Genomic DNA, 19,051 nt, shown 5'->3' with positions numbered 1-19,051 from the left:
TTTCCCTGTATAGTCAAAGTGTTTGAAGTCTTGGAAATTTCTGTATGGTTTTTTGGCTTGCCTCCCCTTTACTTGCATTACTTTCATTACTGTGCAAGCCCCACAGAAGAGGGAATTTTACTCAATGCCTTTGGTACCTAATAAAAGGCGTGCAGCTGTTCAATAATAATTGCTAAATGTGTTCATGAATAAATGAAACTGCATACTTTAAAATTATAAAATATATTTTATTATTATATTGTTTACACATATTTGATATAGAAAATTTCAAAAATACAAAATTATAAATGGGACAACATTTTATTTCTATTACATAGGACTGACAATTTATTAAAATTTTATTCATTTATTATTTTGCTTATCTTTTATTATGTATCAATAAATTATGTTATTTAAGTTATTATAATTCCTTCCAGTTAAATATGAATGCATACATATATATGTGTGGATAGAGATATAATTTTGGATTATTGGGCATACATTGCTTATAATTTAGCAATACCATGAAAAATTTTCAAAATCATTAAACCATTGTATACACATGGTTATTTGCAAATGCACAGGTAAGTGAGCCAATAATTAAAAAGAACATAATGCAGTAAGTCCCCTACATATGAACGGGTTCCATTCCGAGAGCATGTTCTTAAGTCCAGTTTGTTCATAAGTCCAACAAAGTTAGCCTAGGTACCCAACTAACACAATTGGCTATAAAGTACTGTAGTGTAATAGGTTTATATTAATACTTTTCACACAAATATAAAAACAAACACAAAAAATAAAGAAAACATTTTTAATCTTACAGTACAGAACCTTGAGAAGTACAGCAGTACGGTACAACAGCTGGCATCCAGGGGCTGGCATCGAGTGAACAGGCAAGAAGAGTTTCTGACTGGAGGAGGGAGGGGAGGTGGGAGACGGTAGAGCTGAAGGGTCATCAGCAATAGGAGACAGAGGGCAAGCTGCAATGTCACTCATGCCTGATGTCGATGGCACAAGTTCTGGTTGCTTGCTGGAGCCAGATGCATGCTCTTATCTTTTAAAGTTTGCAACCTGAAGGTTCCTATGTAGGAGACTTACTGTAGTATTTCATTGAGGAACTTGAATCTTAGAGAGAAGGACACCCCCCCCCCCCGACTCCCACTGCCTCCATCCAATGCACGCCCTTCTTTTCCCCTCTCCTATCCCATGCAACAGAGATCACCACTAAGGGATTTTTGCTGGGATCCATTTGTTGGGATTGAAGTCCAAGAAGAGGTTTCTTAAAAGAAAGAAACCTTTAATATGTTAACTGTATTTACCCTACGTCTTGAATTTCTTACCCTCTTAGAGCAGCTCAACTCAATAATAAGATCCTAGTCTTAAACCACAAGTGGGATTTTAGCCAATATCCTTTGATAAATTGGTTGCTACAAGAATTTAACCACCTGTTTATATGGGGTGGCCAGGAGTTGGAGCTGCATGCCAATTGCTTTTTTTGTGTTATTGTGATTTAAAGCTATATTTAATGGGCTATTTGAACGGGAGATTTTGCCACCCAGGAGAACATTCCAGAAAACTGCATAGGTCACTCGGTATGTGAAGTCAAAGTCAGTTTCACACTTCCATGGAGCTGCAAAAATTGTGAAGGGGAAATGACCCAGAAAATCCAGCTAAGGCAACTTCCCCTTAAGTCTAATCCTCTGACACTGATATTTAAAAAGCAACTTCCATGTCTTCTCTGAGGTTACAAACTTCTCTCCTACATTAGCTATGAAATAGCTGTTAGATTGATTTGTTGAGAAGACATGCCTCCTGTATTTGTTTCATATATGGACAGATGTGCATATTCTGCCACTCACATAATATTGATAGAATACTAGTGCATAATACTAGTGTATTATGATTTTTTTCATTAAATATTTTATATCCTTACTTATTCCCCTTGCCATTAATATTATTTTAAAAATGCAAAATTATGTAATATACTATTTAAAAAACATGACTGTGTAAACATAATTTATTTTTCTTATGAACATTTAAGCTTTCTCTAATGATTAAATATAAATCATGCTTCAAAAATGTCTTTGTAAATATTGTTCTCCATTTCTTTTTGAATATTTGCCTGCAAAGTGGGAGCCCTTTTTGAATATCTTTGTTTATCCCCAACTAGCCCTCTTCTGCATTTTCCTAAACATTTCCTTCAAATATATCCATGATTTTTTAAAGCATAGAACGTGTAAGTTAGGCTCAAAAGCAAATAAACCTTTATTCACACCTCTTACTATCTCCTTTTTTAAATTATTAATATATTTTAACAAAGTGCTTTCCAGAAAAATTTTATAATTTTTTATTCTCCTTAGCTGCATTGGAGAGTGTCATTCTAACTGCACTCTGTTTGCCTTTTTGATTGGACAGAAAAGCTGCCGTTTTTTTAATTTGCAATGCATTAACTACTTATAATAAATGATTTAAATGTTTCTCAGCTCTTTGAGTCTATTTTATGAGTATTTTGTTCATGATTTTTTTGTCTATGTATCTTTTTGGATTTAGTTTTGTCTCTATGACTTGTAAGGTTCTTTACATAATTATAGTATAAACCTTTGTGTCATGGTTTATACATCGAAATTCTGTGTTACTAGGCACATAAATGTAGGATACTTTCAAAAGTACAGTAGAGCTGTACTTCTGTGAATTTGATATGATTGTCCTTACGTGATTTAACAGCTTTTAGTTTGAATCCCCATATAATACACCTGCTTCCTATGAAGACCAGCTTCTGTGCCCAGGAGAACTGAAGTTGTCTTGGGACAAAACAGGATCCATCACCATTCCAAACCACTTGTCCTGTAGAGCTAGCTGAGCTGAGTTATGTTAAGAGGAGGCAGAGTTTAATAAGCATCTTGTCTATGAGAATTCTGCTTCCTGGGATCAGACAATTCCCCACACCTTCCATTACCTTCATAATAAACACTCATGTAATGAATACATATAGAAGGCTTAAAATATAATAAAACAAAAACCCTTATATTGAACACACATCCCATCATCTGGTAATGAAAATAATACCAGTGCCTTTGAAGTCCCCTGGATGCCCTATGTTAACCCCACTTTTGAATTTTTTAAACTCACCTTTATTGAGATATATTTACATACAATAAAATGTACACATTTTAAGTGTACAGTTTGATCCTTCAAGAATATATGTCTATAGGGCTTCCCTGGTGGCGCAATGGTTGAGAGTCCGCCTACCGATGCAGGGGACACGGGTTCGTGCCCCGGTCTGGGAAGGTCCCATATGCTGCAGAGCAGCTGGGCCCGTGAGCCATGGCCGCTGAGCCTGCGCGTCCGGAGCCTGTGCTCCGCAACGGGAGAGGCCACAGCAGTGAGAGGCCCGCGTACCGCAAAAAAAAAAAACAAAACAAAAAAAAAAAAAGAATATGTGTCTATAATCCACATATACATCATGTTCATTACCTACAAGGTTCCCCTTTGCTCTTTTGCAATCATTAGCAATTCTCCTAACCCCCATGCCCCAAATATAACCAATATAAGCTGTCACTAAAGATTAGTTTTGAATGTTCTAGAATTTTATATAATGTACATTATATACTTGATGTTTCTGGCTTTTTTTGCATGGCAATATTTTTGAGATTTATCTATGTTGTGGCGTGTGTGGATATAGGAGTTACTTTTTAGTTCTGGGTAGTATCCCATTGTATACCACAGTTTGCATCCCCACTCTCCTGTTGAGGGACAGTTGAGTTGCTTCTGTTATATTTAGTTACTAATATAGCTACTATAATATTTACGTACAAGTATGGGCATATACTTTGGGTGGACATATGCTGTTATCTGTCTTGGATATATATGTAGAGGAGAAATTGTTGGGTTGTATGTAAAAATTGTATGTAAGTCTGAGTTTTTCTTAACATTTCCAAAGTGTTTGCATTATGATACATTCATATCAGAAATGCGTGAATGCTTCAGTTAATCCATAACCCCACTGGGTAATTATAGTTTAGTTTAGTTGTTTTGTTTTTGTTTGTTTAATTTTAATTTTAGCTACTGTGATTTTAATATGTATTCCTTGAGCACTAATGCTGTTGAGCATCTTCTCTTCCGCTTATTGGTCATCCCTATATCTTCTTTGTAATGTGCCTGTTGACATTTTTTGTCATTTTTATTTTCAATTTAGGTTGTCTTTTAATTGTTGAGTTAAAAGTGTCCATATATTTTGGATACACAAATTTTGTGTATATATGTGTTATGTCATTCCTATAATATATATATATTTCTAATATATATATTAAATATTTATATTAAAATATATCTATCAATATAGTATATTATAATTATATTTATATTTTAGAAATATCTTTTACCAGTCAAGTGTCATGCCTTCACATTTTCTTAATGATGATGTCATTTTTTGTCAAATTTATTACAGTATAATTTGTGTACAATAAACAGCATCCATTTAAAGTGCACATGTGATGAGTTTTAAAGATGCATACAATAAATATACAGAAAGAACACTTCATCACGCCAAAATGTTTCCTCTTCCCCTTTGCAGTCCATCCCTACCTCCACCCCTGGCTGATCACAGACAACTGCTGATCTACCTTCTGCCAAAACAGGTTAGTTTACATTTTCTAGATTTTATATAAATGGAAACATACAGCATTTATATCTGACTGCTTTCACTCAGCATCGTATTCATCCATGACATGTTTTAGTAGCTTATTACTTTTTATTGTGAAATAGTACTCCACTGCATAGATATGCTGCATTGTGTTTATCCATCCTCTTGTTGATGGGCATTTGGATTGCACCTGGTTTTGTTTATTGTGAATATAGCTGTTATGAATATATGTGTATGAGTTTTTGTGTGGGCATCTATTTTCATTTTACTTAAGTAAATATCTAGGAATGGAATGGCTGGTCCATACGGTTGTTTATGTTTAACTCAGAAACTGCCTAATGATTTTCTAACAGCTGTGTCATTTCACACTCCTTCCAGCAATAAATGTGAGAACTTAAGTTGTCCCTTATCTCACCAGCATTTGGCATTATCAGCGCTTTTAATTCTAGCATGCTAATGTGTATACTGTGACATCTTATTATGGTTTTAATTTGCTTTTCCCCAATGACTGAAGCTGCTAAGCATCTTTCCATATGCTTATATGACATCTCTAAAACTTTTTGGTGATGTGTCTTTTCAAGAGTTTGCCTAATTTATAGAGTCAATTGTGTTCTCATTTTGGGTTTGTAAGTTTTTTCTCTTTATTTTGCATACAATTCTTTATCAGATATATCTTTTTTTCCATGCACAGTGGTATCCCTTTGTGGTTTTATTTGCTGTTAAACAAACACTAACATTTCCTGGGTACATTTTTTGCTTACTCTTGATTCTTGTTTCTCTTTGAAATACCTGTTCATGTTTGTTTAATGTAGACTCCAGTGGCATTAAGTTTTAAGGATTAATTCGGAGAAAATTATATTTTAAAAATATTGAGTATACTTATTAAAAATCCTTTACTTTTGCCTTCCTTAATGCCGTGAAATAAAGATTTATCATTTTCTCCATATATCTTTGTTGTTAGATGTATCCCAAGGTTGTTAAGTTTTTAATATTTTGACAATGCAGCTAGTATGTTAAAATTATACTTTATAACTCTGTATTGCTTGTGTATAAGAATTCACTTTATTTTTTATTTTGGTCTTATATCCAGAAGCCTAGCTATACTTTTAAAATTATTAATTTTAATAAATTGACTGTGGATCCCCATGCTTCTTTTATGTAGATATTAATATTCTCCTTTATGACCAGTATTTAGTTGTTTGTTTTTTCTTACTTTATGGGTTAAGACTTCCAATTAAATTTTGAATGGAAATGGTGATTGTCAACATCATTTTTATTTGTTTCTGATTTTTAAAAAAGTGCTTCTAAGCATTTACTGTAGAGTTTGATGGGCTTTTGGTAGATACTTTCGTTAGTATAGGAGAGTTTCCTTCTACTGTAAGTCTGAAGAGAGTTTTACTATTATTGTTTTAAATAGAAGCTAAATTTTATCAATTTTTCCCCTTCTATTGAAGAGATTGTAAAGATTTTCCCCTTTAATCTGAACATATGGGAAACCATTAAAATATTTTCTAAAATTAACCAATGTTGAATTTGCTTCTCTGCTCAACAAATATTCATTAAATCCTACTTTGTGCCAGGTATTTTGTTTGGATTTGGAGATAAGTATATAACAATGAAGAAACAAAGAATAATAATTAAAGCCTTTATTATATTTTTCAAAAGCAAATAAATATATAATATGGCATGTGGCAATAAGTGCTATAAATACAAATAAAACAAGATAGAGATTGGTAGGTGCTTATCTTAGTTTATTCAGGCTGGTATAACAAAATACCAGCCTGGTAGCTTATAAACAGCAGAATTTTATTTCTCACAGTTCTGGAGGCTGAGAAGTTCAAGCTCAAAGTGCCAGCATGGTGAGAGCCTTCTTACTGGTTCATAGCTGGGGCCTTCTTGCTATGTCCTCAAAGGGTAGAAGGGGCTAACGAGCTCTATCTCTTTTCTAAGGCACTGATCCATTCATGAGGGCTCCACCCTCATAACTTAAGCACCTCCCAAAGGTCCCACCTCCTAATATCATCATCTTTGCAAGTTGGGATTTCAACATATGAGTTTTGAGGGGACAAAAGTATTCAGACTGTAGCATTTCACCCTGATTCCCCATGTTAAAGAAGATGTTTAAGAATGTCCTATCTGATTTAAAAAAAAAAAATGGCATTTAAGCAGAGACTAGAAGGGAGTAAGAAAAGGAACTATGTGGATACATGCAGGAAGAGCTTTCCTGGAAAAGGAAATGGCAAGTGCAAAGGCCCTGCAGCACAACCACAGAGAACTAATTGGTTGGTATGACTGGGAAGCAGCAAGTAGCAGTGTGAGAGGTAGTAAATAGCCAAAAAGGCAGAAGCATGTCAGATTATGTAGGTTCCAAATAACCAGATGCTTCATTATGGGGTCTTGATGAACATGGTCAGAACACGGTTTTTCTTCTGAAGCAAATAGTGCCCTGAAGACTTTGAGCATGACTTCCTTGTAAATAGAATACTCTATCTCCTTTGTAGAAGATAGAGAGAAAGCAAGAGGGCAAAGGTGAAAGCAAGCAGGCAGTTAGAAGGCTGATGCAAAACTCCAGATGAGAAAGAATGGTGGCTGGAGTGAATAAGAAAGGTTATGATTCTGTACATATACTGAATATCCATGATGATAGCAAATACAGTTATTCACAACACTTAGGATTTGCCAAGCACTCTAAGGGTTGTATAAATATGTACTTGTTTCATTCACTCATAAGAGCTTCAGAAGATAACTACTATTATTACTTCCATTTCACATGAAGAAACTGAGGTACAGAAAGGTGAAATACCTGGGTATGTTTAAAAAGGGTCAAGGGGTAGATTGGTAGCCCTGACACAATGAAATCTACCTCTAAAAATGGCACCAGGAAGGTATCCAAGGCACCCAAGAACAAGGGCAGGGAGGTTCCTTGACATATAGTAACTCAATAGAGGGAGGTTTACTGGCTGCCTGAGACCCCACTGGACAGTTTCAGAGACACTTTAATTGTCTATGATTCTAGGATGTGTTGCTTAGGATAGAAATCTTCGTTCTTGGGAAGGATACAAGAGGATTCCCTTATTGAAGCTAGTGCAGGAGGAGAAGACTTATATAACTTATTTTTTTTTTTTGTTAGCTGTTACTACTACATTTAAAAGGGATATGTATTTTCCCTGAGTCTGAGAGCCACAGTGAACTTTTTGTGTTAACAGACAAAAGGACAAAAAGTAGAGGGTCTTAGATTCTTGCTGTAGTCGCCTAACCTGCTTACACTGAATGGTCATTCCTTAATATTCAAGAGCTGAATCAGAATTTTCTTGGCTTAAAGGTAGAAAAGTCCTTTTCTTCTTGTTCTTTCTTTTTTTTTCTTTTTTTAAATAAAGCTCTGTGCATTGTTAGTGTGATGGCACAGAAGACCAAGTTATTACTCCTTGCAGAAAACTGTCAATCATATGCCTCTGAGAGTCCCTCAGCATCCTAGCTGCTTACACATGCTTGGTCATTTCCATCATTTCCCAAGGGTGAAATCCACCAAGCCCCTTAGGTACTTTTTGTTCATCTTAGATTTATCTTTTGTTAGTTTTTAAACAATTGGTTTTCAAAATGCTTAGGAAACCAAAGTTTAGGAGAGAAAAAGAGAACAAAAAGTAAAGAAAATATTCCATGTATATGAAATTACATGTGTATAAAATTAATGTACATGTGAATAAAAATATTGTATATGTGTACAAAACATATATATAGTTGCATATATGTATACACACAAATATGTACAAGTGACATATATAAGTATACTATGTAACTATAAGTATACTATGTATGCATACATTTATATAATGTAATATATTTGTATTGTATGATGATGTATATCTATAATACATATAATTACATACAATATTATGCATTTTAAGTGATTATATATAATCTAGCATATGATGCAATATAATATATATGAAGGCTGAGCATTTTTCAAAGACCTGAAGAACATATATTAGATAGCCACGTCTCTGAATCTCGGTCTGTAATTATGATATGTGGGACTTAGATCTGGTTGGGAGCCTGGAAAATCACATCTAAGTGGTCTGAAAGGACTAGGTCAGAATGTGGAGCAGACAAACCCAGGCATTAGGGCATCAGATTTACAAATTTATAAATATTTATAGAATACCCTTTATGGGTAGAGAACTATGTTATTTGTTATGAGGGGTAAATAGTGTTATAATAAATGGTCCCTGATTTGTGGGAGTTTACAGTAAGATTAGCAAGACATGGTACCCATATACAGTGGCAGACCAAGGCAACCTAGCGCACATTCCATAAGAATGATCTAGGCAATAAGATATTATTTTAGAGAAACGAAAAATGACTTTTGACCAAAAGACCAGGGAGGACTTTAAAGAACAACTAAGGTTTGAACTTGAATATGAATACTGTATTTTTTTTTGCACGAAAAATCCTTTATTTTTAAAAACTTTTTATTGAAGTATAGTTAATTTACCATGTTGTGTTAGTTTCTGGTGTACAGCAAAATGATTCAGTTATTCTAAAATACTCAGAATATTTCATATTCTTTTCCATTATAGTTTATTACATGATATTGAATATAGTTCCCTGTGCTATACAGTAGGACCTTGTTTTTTATCTATGTTATATATAGTTGTGTGTATCTGTTAGTCCCAAACTCCTAATTTATCCCTGTCCCCACCTTTCCCCTTGAAAACTATAAGTTTGTTTTCTATGTCTGTGAGTCTGTTTCTGTTTTGTAGGTAAGTTCATTTGTATCATATTTCAGATTCCACATATAAGTGATATCATACAATATTTGTCTTTCTCTGTCTGACTTACATGGTATATGTTTTATACAATATTTATAAACAGGAATGAGGATGCATGCCTGTTTAGACCTGCATCAGTTCTCTACACTTGGCTCACAAATTTATCTACTTATGGTTCCCCCATACATTCTGGTGCATAGCAATTCCTCCATAATTATCAGGGAGATCCAGAATCCCATTTTCAGTTTTACTTGCTCCAGGGACTTGGAATCAACTTTTAACTGAAAAAATCTTATGATCTGAGTATATATAGGCCAAGACTATCAACTCTGTTTATCTCTGCATCTTTGCTATACCAGGTACATATTAGATACTCAGCAAATGTTTGGTTAATGCAAGAATAGTTTTCTATTTAACTTTAAATCTTTTGAACTCTACTCCCCATCTCCCAGCAAACCACAATTTTGTCCTATTATGCTAAACATAGAACTGGATATATTAGATTTATTTCCCATTGACCAAAAACCTGCTAGAAATACAGTCCTTTACTAAATTCCTGCCTATTGGACAGGTATGGGTACTGCACTTAGCTTAAGTGTCACCTCCCTCATCCAGGGTCACCATGAATGGCCAGATTACCATGAGGACAGGGCTACAGTCTGTCTCAGTTTGAATATTCCTTGCCAAGCAGGCTTGCCTTCTTTTGTGCCGTGTGTAGTGATTTTTTCACTGCCATCCCTAATTCTAAGCCTGTCTGATATCTACGACAACTTGAGCCATGCCTAAACTGCTAAATATTGTACAATGGCTGTATGACACACATTTTAGGACAGCTTCTGTCCCAGCTTGGTTTTTCAAATATGTTTTTTTTTTAATAAGTTTGGATTTATTTCTACCAACTTATTCATGCTTTCTATTCCCACCCCCCTATTTTTCCTGTCCTTTTTCTCTACTTTCTTTAATTAATTTATTTTTATTTTTTTCTGTGTTGGGTCTTCGTTTCTGTGCTAGGGCTTTCTGTAGTTGTGGCAAGCAGGGGTCACTCTTCATCGCGGTGTGCGGGCCTCTCACTATCGCGGCCTCTCTTGTTGCGGAGCACAGGCTCCAGACGCGCAGGCTCAGTAGTTGTGGCTCACGGGCCTAGTTGCTCCACGGCATGTGGGATCCTCCCAGACCAGGGCTCGAACCCGTGTCCCCTGCATTAGCAGGCAGATTCTCAACCGCTGTGCCACCAGGGAAGCCCTCAAATATGTTTTTGCAGAGTCATAGTGTTTTCTTCCTGACTGTTCCAAAAGGAAGTAATGTCTTGAGCAACGCGAAGAGGCATGAACATTCCAAAAGTGTTCCAAGCAAGGTGAGTGGGAGGAGCAATTTAAATAGAGCAACAGCCCTTAACCCAGTGAGAATGAACATCTATTTTTTAATGATAAATATCTGTAATATCTTCTTTATTATCCCAAAATGAAAAGCAAAGGTGATATAACATCCTACACAGTTTCAAAATATCAACATTATGCCCTAACTGTAATATCAAGCAGAAGCATATTAAACTGGTATTAATTAGCAGTGTAAATGTTCAGACACATTTCACTGAATACAAACTGTCTTAAGTACCTGGTCTCTATTTTCTCACCTCCAAATCACTGTTTATTCCCAAGACGTTTTGTCTATTAACTCTTTGGTTTTTTTTTTGCATGTTCACAATGGCATTATTTTATTTATTTATTTATTTTTTCTCAGTTTCGATATTCAATGATTTTTTTAACATCTTTATTGGAGTATAATTGCTTTACAATGGTGTGTTAGTTTCTGCTTTATACCAAAGTGAATCAGTTATACATACATATACATGTTCCCATATCTCTTCCCTTTTGCGTCTCCCTCCCTCCCACCCTCCCTATCCCACCCCTCTAGGCGGTCACAAAGCACCAAGCTGATCTCCCTGTGCTACGCGGCTGCTTCCCACTAGCTATCCACTTTATGCTTGGTAGTGTATATATGTCCATGCCTCTCTCTCACCTCATCACAGCCTCCCCCTCCCCCTCGCCATATCATCAAGTCCATGCTGTAGTAGGTCTGTGTCTTTATTCCCATCTTACCCCTAGGTTCTTCATGACCTTTTTTTTCTTAGATTCCATATATATGTGTTAGCATATGGTATACGTCTTTCTCTTTCTGACCTACTTCACTCTGTATGACAGACTCTAGGTCCATCCACCTCACCACAAATAACTCAATTTCGTTTCTTTTTATGGCTGAGTAATATTCCATTGTATATATGTGCCACATCTTCTTTATCCATTCATCTGTTGATGGACACTTAACTCTTGTTTTCCTTTTAAATCTTTATTCCAAATCGTTGTTGAGCACCAACTAGGTACCCGGCACTATGTTCGGCAATAACAGAGGTATTAATCCCCCTGCCCCCTACCCATGGCAGATGAGGAAATCAACAAATTAATCAAATATCCCTAAACCTAATTGTTGGGACAATGGAACAAAGTTGCAAAAGTAACTCTGCCTGTTACTTCTGCTACAGCAAGCAGGAGGGCTGTTGTATGTTGGGTTGATGTAGTCATTTGAAGGGATCCTGGTGGGGGAGATCCAGGGACAGAGTTAGTGTTCTGTTTTTGCTCTGGGTGATGATTACATGGTTATGCTCAGTTGGTGAACTTTTGTGAAGCTTTACAATTATGATCTGTGCTATGCACACTTTTCTCTATGTACATTATTATTCAGTGAAACCTTGGGCAGGGGAGGGGGGGAAGAAAAGCAGAGCTATCTGAATCCAAACAGAAAAAAAGCAGAACTATCTGAATCTAAAACAGTTTCCTTTGTCTGAAGTCAGACTCTCAATGAATCCCACTCCAAATATCAGGTCTTCTTCTCAGTATGCTTTTTATTATTTTATTAGCACTGGTCTGCCTTGCAAAGAGGTACCTCTACCTTCTTTATTGAGAAACCATAATTCCTTTGGAGAGGTGATTTTGGAGATATTGATCCAAACATGAGCTGTACATGAGTTCCGTTCAAACCTACCAAAACTCAATCTCCCTTTTACATCAAACTTTCTTAATATAGGTTCTGAAAAAGACCTAAAGTTTGGGCCAGTGGAAAACACCAAATGAGGAAGCTCACTGTATCAAGCAAGTAGCCAGAAGTGAGTTTTGTGTGGGAAACTGAAACTTGTCTTCCACGTACAAAATAGTGCATTAGATTGTTTATTGGTGACCCAGTTTTAGGACTAAGATGACCCTCAGGAATTAGGGCACTGAATTTCACTTGAATGATGCTGAAAGATCTAAACAATAAAAAAGTTACAATCAATTGGCATGTAATTAAATTCAATTATAAATTGTCAGAAAAGAGAGAAAAAAAAATGATAAAAGAACTCAAATGCTGTCTGGCATACTGTTGTACCTCAAGCATGGAAACAGCCAAATCTGAAGTGCTCAGTGGTCACTCAGAACAGGCTAAATGACTGTAAAGTTTTTCTAGCTACTGGAAAAGTGAAACATTTATTACTAGGCAACTATTTGTTTGCTTCTTCATCATAGAAGAGCTTTAAAAATTTAAATGAGAATCAAAAAGAAAATGACTAAAGAAAAGTTGCTTACAAAGTAGTATTCAAATATCAGGTATCCCTTCTATATTTTATAAGCCATTAAAAGGTTCTCTAAGTATAAATTTAAATATTCTAATTGGTCACCTTGCAAGCTGACTTTACAACACAGTGTCCATGTATGATTTAACTTTATTTCTTAGCCTTATAATCAAAAGCAACTGATATTTCCAGATGAAGTAAAAATCTATGACCTATACAAAAAGGAGAGAAGACTATAATGAACTATTTTTTTTTTAAACCTGGTGTTTACCAAGCACAAAGCTAAATATTTTGGTGGCAAGGTGGTTTTATATTTTTTGGGTTTTGTTTTTTTGGCCAGGCACTATGATGAAGACTTTATTGCATTACTTCCTTTAATCCATACTACAATCCTGTGAGGTAGATATTATACTTTGCTTTAAAAATAAAGATATTGAGACATATAGAAGGCAACTAAAGTTACCTTTAGTTAGGTCTGCTAAAGTTGATGATTCTACAGCTCACACTCAAAGGGATCCAATTTTGTTCCAGTGAGACTCCTGAGATGAGAGCATTGTAGGAGACAGAGATGTGTGTAAAACTTCAAAAAGTTCTAAATATCATTTTCACAAGGAGAGAACAGAGGAGAGAGGAGAAAATATTTGAAGATATAATAGAAGAAAATTCCCCTGACCTGAAAGATGGCGTGTTGCCAATAATGTCTCGAGTATATTAATAGTACTTTGCTATGGTAATTTTTCCTCTTTAAATTTTAATTACTTTTCCTCCTGAGTTTGAATGTTGTGTGTTTGTTTCAATGCTTCTTCTCAACAGGAGTAGATTGCTTTACATGTTTGGGGATTCTTAATCATCTTTACATATTTATAAATAAGAATCTGTATGATCAGTCTTGGTAGCAGGAGTACATTTTCTGTAGCCCCAGGCTCTGATCTTGCGACATCACTGTTTATTACCTTGAAATTATTCTGAACTCTAATGAAAAAAACAAATTTAGAAATCTTCTTCTTCACCTGCACGTGTTTGCAATTTTCTCAGCTTCATTGCATTTTATTGCTTTTTAAGCTCTTTCCATCTGCTTTACACCTTTTACAAACTCTACAATGATCTTGTGGGCTGAGGGCACCCCTACCAGCTTTCCAGCCATGCTATTGATTATTTATTTATTCATTTGTTTACATACCCAATTATTTTATTAAAGCATATACATACAGAAAAAATCACATATTATAAGGATATAACTTGATTATTTTTTTAGAAAGAGTGCACTTGTATAATCAACACCCAGATCAAGAAGTAGATGCCTATTAAATATCTCAGAAACCCACCCTCTGTGCCTTTCCTGTCACTAAGCTCCCTCCCAGAAGCAATCTACTATTCTGACCTATAAATCATACTAGTTTTGCCTGTTTCTGTGCTTTATATAAGCAGGTTTCTAGTTTTGTGTCTGACTTCTTTTACTCAATCTGGTGTTTGGAAATTCACCCATGTTTTTGCAAGCATTTGTACTTTATTTGTTCTCACTTGTGTATATAATATCAAGATGCAACTATTACCCAATTAATTTATACTTTGTATTTCTGCTGGACATTCGGATAGCATCCAGGTTTGAAATATTATAAATAGGGCTGGTATGAACTTACTGTGAATATATGTATGCATTTTTGTTAGGCGTATACCTCGGAGTAGAATTGTTGGTTTTGATTTATTTTGCTATTCAATATATGTTGTCATTTCAATAGATTTTAGAACAGATGAAAATAAATGCATTGGATCAGTCTGCCATCTTTTACTTGAAAGACGAATGCATGATTTTGACTGACAGAATTATTTACAATCCAAAATTAATGATATTGTTCACATATTTTTGAATTAAATAACCCAGAATGAGGAAACTTAGAGTTCAACACTATTTAAAAAAAAAACACAAAAACTCGCAAACACTGAATATTCCTGTTTATTCCCTCCTAATACTTCAATGTACATTTAGCTTTTAACATTATTTAAGAAAGTCATGTGTAGAAAATAACCATTATTAAACCTGCTTTTTCTAAAATCCTGATCTTATCATCTCTATAAGGCTGCAATTGAAAGCAAAAATAAAAAGAAAGAAAAAAGAATTCCATAGACAATTTTTTTTTTTTGCTTGCTGTTTTGATTTGTATTTGTTCAATTATGCATCTCTGAATGAAACTAGTCCCTCAACCACTAACCTTCTTCTGAACTTAAATGATTTGTATGTGGTCTAATCACATTTCCTGGTCCCATGGTACTCCAGAGTCTAACTGTGCATACCTCTCTCTCATTTCCGTACATTGTATCTCAGAGATAACCAAATGCATGGACAACTTTCCCTAATTAGGTTTGCCGGGTCCTGGAGACCTCCCAGCAGTGCCCTCTTTTCCCTTCATTCTTTAAGTTATTTTTTTTTTCTCTCCCTCTCTCTCTCCCTGAAGTATCCTCTCCTTCAATTTCCCCATCCCTAAGGAGCCTGCTTCAACATTTGTTTATATATCGAAATAATTGAAAGCTAAATTAATTCTCAGCTTCAATTTATCAAGCCTCTTTCCAACTGTTGTAGCTTTTCCCTCCTTCAGGATCTGGACTTTGGCGACTAGAAAAGGCTTTGAAAACAGAAAGCACACAATGGATATTGATTGGTCAGCTAATAGACTGTCTCCTTCAATCCTGGAGTCTGTGATTTTATGACTAATTGATTTACTTTATTTTTTTTCTCATGGGCTCTCAAAACTTGATTGTTAAATTACACAGAGAGAGCCACCAGCCATGTTTGTAAATCCCACATTCTTAATATCTGTTCCTTTTGTAAAAGAGGCTTAATAAAAAAAAAAAAAAAAAGCTAATTTAAACCCTGGACTGTGAGTTCTTTAATGACAGGGAAATATATTTCCTATCTCTTTACGTACTAAATTCTCAGTATATTGGGCAAGGCATAGTAGAATCTCAATAGAGATCTCTCTTACTATCATTTAAGGGAAAATGTGATTGGGAAGTGTGTCAGGCCACTTCTATGTTGATCCCCAGTGATCTCTACCTTCTGATATTCATACTTGGTGTAATCCCCTCCCCATGAGGATGGGCTAGTCTAGTGACTTGCTTTTAAGTAATATAATATAGCAAAGGTGATGGGATGTTGCCTTACTGATTGGTTATAAGAGATTGCAACCTCCATATTTCTAGCAGATTCTCGATTGACTGTGTCCCATGCTGGCTTTGATAAAAAAAAATTGTCACCTTGAGGGGGCAGGGAATTGAGGGCAGCCTCTAACAGCCATCTAGGAACTGAGGCCAGCAAGCCAACAGTCCTTGAAGAACTGAATTCTGTCAATAACTCCATCAGCTTGGAAATGGATCCTTCCCCAGTTATGCCTCCCCATGAGATTCCAGCCCTGACTGGCACCTTAATCATGGCCTCCTAGAGACCCTGCAAAAGGACCCAGTTAAGCCACACCCTGACCCCAATTCACAGAAACTATAAGATAATAAATCTGTATTAATTTAAGCCCCTGTTCATTATAGTTTGTCATGTAGCAATAGATAATTTATACATTTGTGGAGTTGGAGTGCCAACTCTGTACTGGACATTAGAAGAGAGGTACCTGATGCAAAGAAACTTATTTGGTCTTAGCAACCATTTTGCAAGGTATGTTTTTGGTTGGTACACAGGGATGACTCTAAATTGCAAAGTTATAGGGAAAAAAATGTCAGAGAATTTAACCCAACCTGCCCAAGATCACACACAGCCAAGATTCCAAGACCCAGACTAGATCTTGTGAAGAATGGGAATGGGAAGAAAAAAAGAAAGGGCCAGATATGAATCTTGGTTTCATGGGTCAGGAATGAGATAGGGGACTGAGCTTTTAGGTAGACTGGGTGTTGGTGGCCCCCAAATATAAGAGGAGATGACTCAAAGTAAGGAAGAACTAAGTCATGATCTATAGAAATAAAACTCTAGGGAAGGTAGAAAATTAGTTTAAAATCTCTTGAATTGTGTAAGAATCAGTTGACAAATGAGAGCCATGGAGATTATGCCCATTTTTTATTAAAAAAAGCTAATGTGGGAAATGTTTTTAGTAGTCATCTAGAACATGTAGCAAATTTTTCCAGGAAAGCCATGCTTTGCATTTCTACCAGGTTCGAAGGCTAGCTAGAAATATATATATATATATATATATATATATATATAACAATAATGCAGCTGAAGCACTACACGTTTGTAATGAAAATACAGAATACCAGACTCTAGAAATGACAACATATTTGACAACAGCCAAACGAACCCCAATAAGGTAGAAAAATAAATTGCTTAACTAAATTATTTCTTCAAGAAAATCAGTTTTAATGGAAAATTTGTGGGGATTCTGGGCTTTTGTAAGAGCTTTAAAAATTGATACCACTAGCTTTATACTATTTCTGATTTATTTACAAAACAACATACTTTTTCTTGATATAAATATATTGCCATCACTAGTTTTGTTCATAATAGGCATGAATAGGGGCACAGAGAGGGTGGGGTGATTTTGTTGAGAAATAACTAGATAAGAAGTTGGAAAGGTGAGTACAAACAACAAAAGAATTAAGAAAATTACTGGATACAAAAAAAAATGTAAAATGCTTGCTGGTGAAAGAATCAGCTGTTAGATATACAAGTAAATGCATCCCATGATCAAATAGAAATGCTGAGTTGACAAATCACTTCTTATGTATGCTTAGTCAATTCCTGGGCCTCAGATTTCTCATCTTAAAACAAATTATAATGATTCTTTCTATTTCAAATGGTCTAACACAGACGGTAGTGCCTTGCATCAAGCCTGCCATGTGGTAGACTCTGAATGATGTTTGTTGAATCTGAAACTGAATGTGTTACCTTCATAGAGAGAAAGAGTAGAAGTCATAAAGAAGAAAAGTTTAGATTATCATCTCCCCATGATAGATTAATTTGGCAAAAGAAGGAGAGCCAGGAAGGGAGGAAGAAAAGGTCAAACAGAGGCAAAGCCTAGAAAAAGTTGCAAAGGCTGGTTAGATACCTACTAAACCCATTTCCTCTTCCTGTAAGTGCAGAGAAACTGTTTTCTGACCCCCTTACACATAAGGGAGACCATGTGAACAGTTCTCACCAATGGATAGTGAGTGGAAGTAATTTGTCGTTTACAGTTAAGTGACAGAAGTTATACATAAATGCACTTTCCCCATGCCTTCCCTCCCTCCTGTCTGCCAGTTGGATTATGTCAGTGGTACTTCCCTGGTGGTCCAGTGGTTAAGACCCTGTACAGGGGGCAAGGGTTTGATCCCTGGTTGGGGAACTAATATCCTACATGCTGAGTGGTGCAGCCAAAAAAACCCTGAACTGTGTACTGAAAAAAACATCAGATGTTTTGATCTTACCCCTTGAGCCTGAGTCCCTGAACGATTGCCTGACACAGAGGCCCACATCCACACTGCCTCTATTGGTCTGGAAATGAATGAAAAAGAAACCTTTACTGTGTTAATCCATTGAGAATACTAAACTGTGACTGTAGTTGGCATTATTTACAAATAGAGCCTAAATGGAAGCAAAAGGGGGCATCGTGTAGCTGACTTTATGTGTGTTTAGGAAGCGAAAGTCTAGATTTAGAGAACGGACAAATGACTTGGTAATTCTCTGCATCACAGAAATATTCCCCATAGATTCCTATCAGTGGCCAAATTCTCCTGTCCATTTATAATGATTGTGTTTACAGCAAAATTTTGTGTGTATAGCCATTATATATGAAAGGGGTAACGGCATGCTGTCTGAATTGTAATGGACACCCAAAGGAGGTGAGACATCTCTCCACCGGAGAGGCCTTTATTTTGGAGCCATTGCAGTGCAAGAGTGCAAATATCTGAAATATTTGCTTAGGAGCTCAGAATTTAAACTTGCAACATTGGCTTAGCCATTCATTTAAGGTAATAAGAGTTGCTTTCATTGGAGATATAATATTCAGAATACCCATTGTGTATATTTTTCCAATTAATTGGACTTTAATTACTTTGCAGAAAATCTATAAAAGAGTTATC

The 19,051-nt window shown here is 35.6% G+C and overlaps 1 protein-coding gene across 1 annotated transcript in view; it reads left to right on the top strand.

Moving 5' to 3' along the window:
* The window catches only part of AGBL1 (ATP/GTP binding protein like 1), a gene marked incomplete at its 5' end in the record, with an annotated part of 782,586 nt that extends 766,934 nt beyond the window's left edge, over positions 1-15,652 (top strand). Inside the window, 2 exons of the mRNA XM_029237077.1 lie at positions 4,553-4,616; positions 15,589-15,652. Of these exons, the coding sequence (XP_029092910.1) occupies positions 4,553-4,616; positions 15,589-15,609 (85 nt within the window). The remainder of the gene's footprint in view (positions 1-4,552; positions 4,617-15,588) is intronic.
* Positions 15,653-19,051: the final 3,399 nt, after the last annotated feature.

This window comes from Monodon monoceros, unplaced genomic scaffold (genome assembly GCF_005190385.1).
Source record: "Monodon monoceros isolate NGI ecotype Baffin Bay Population unplaced genomic scaffold, NGI_Narwhal_1 Super_Scaffold_21, whole genome shotgun sequence".
NCBI classification, from domain to species: Eukaryota; Metazoa; Chordata; class Mammalia; order Artiodactyla; family Monodontidae; genus Monodon; species Monodon monoceros.
This window is presented reverse-complemented; position numbering and strand designations above follow the sequence as displayed.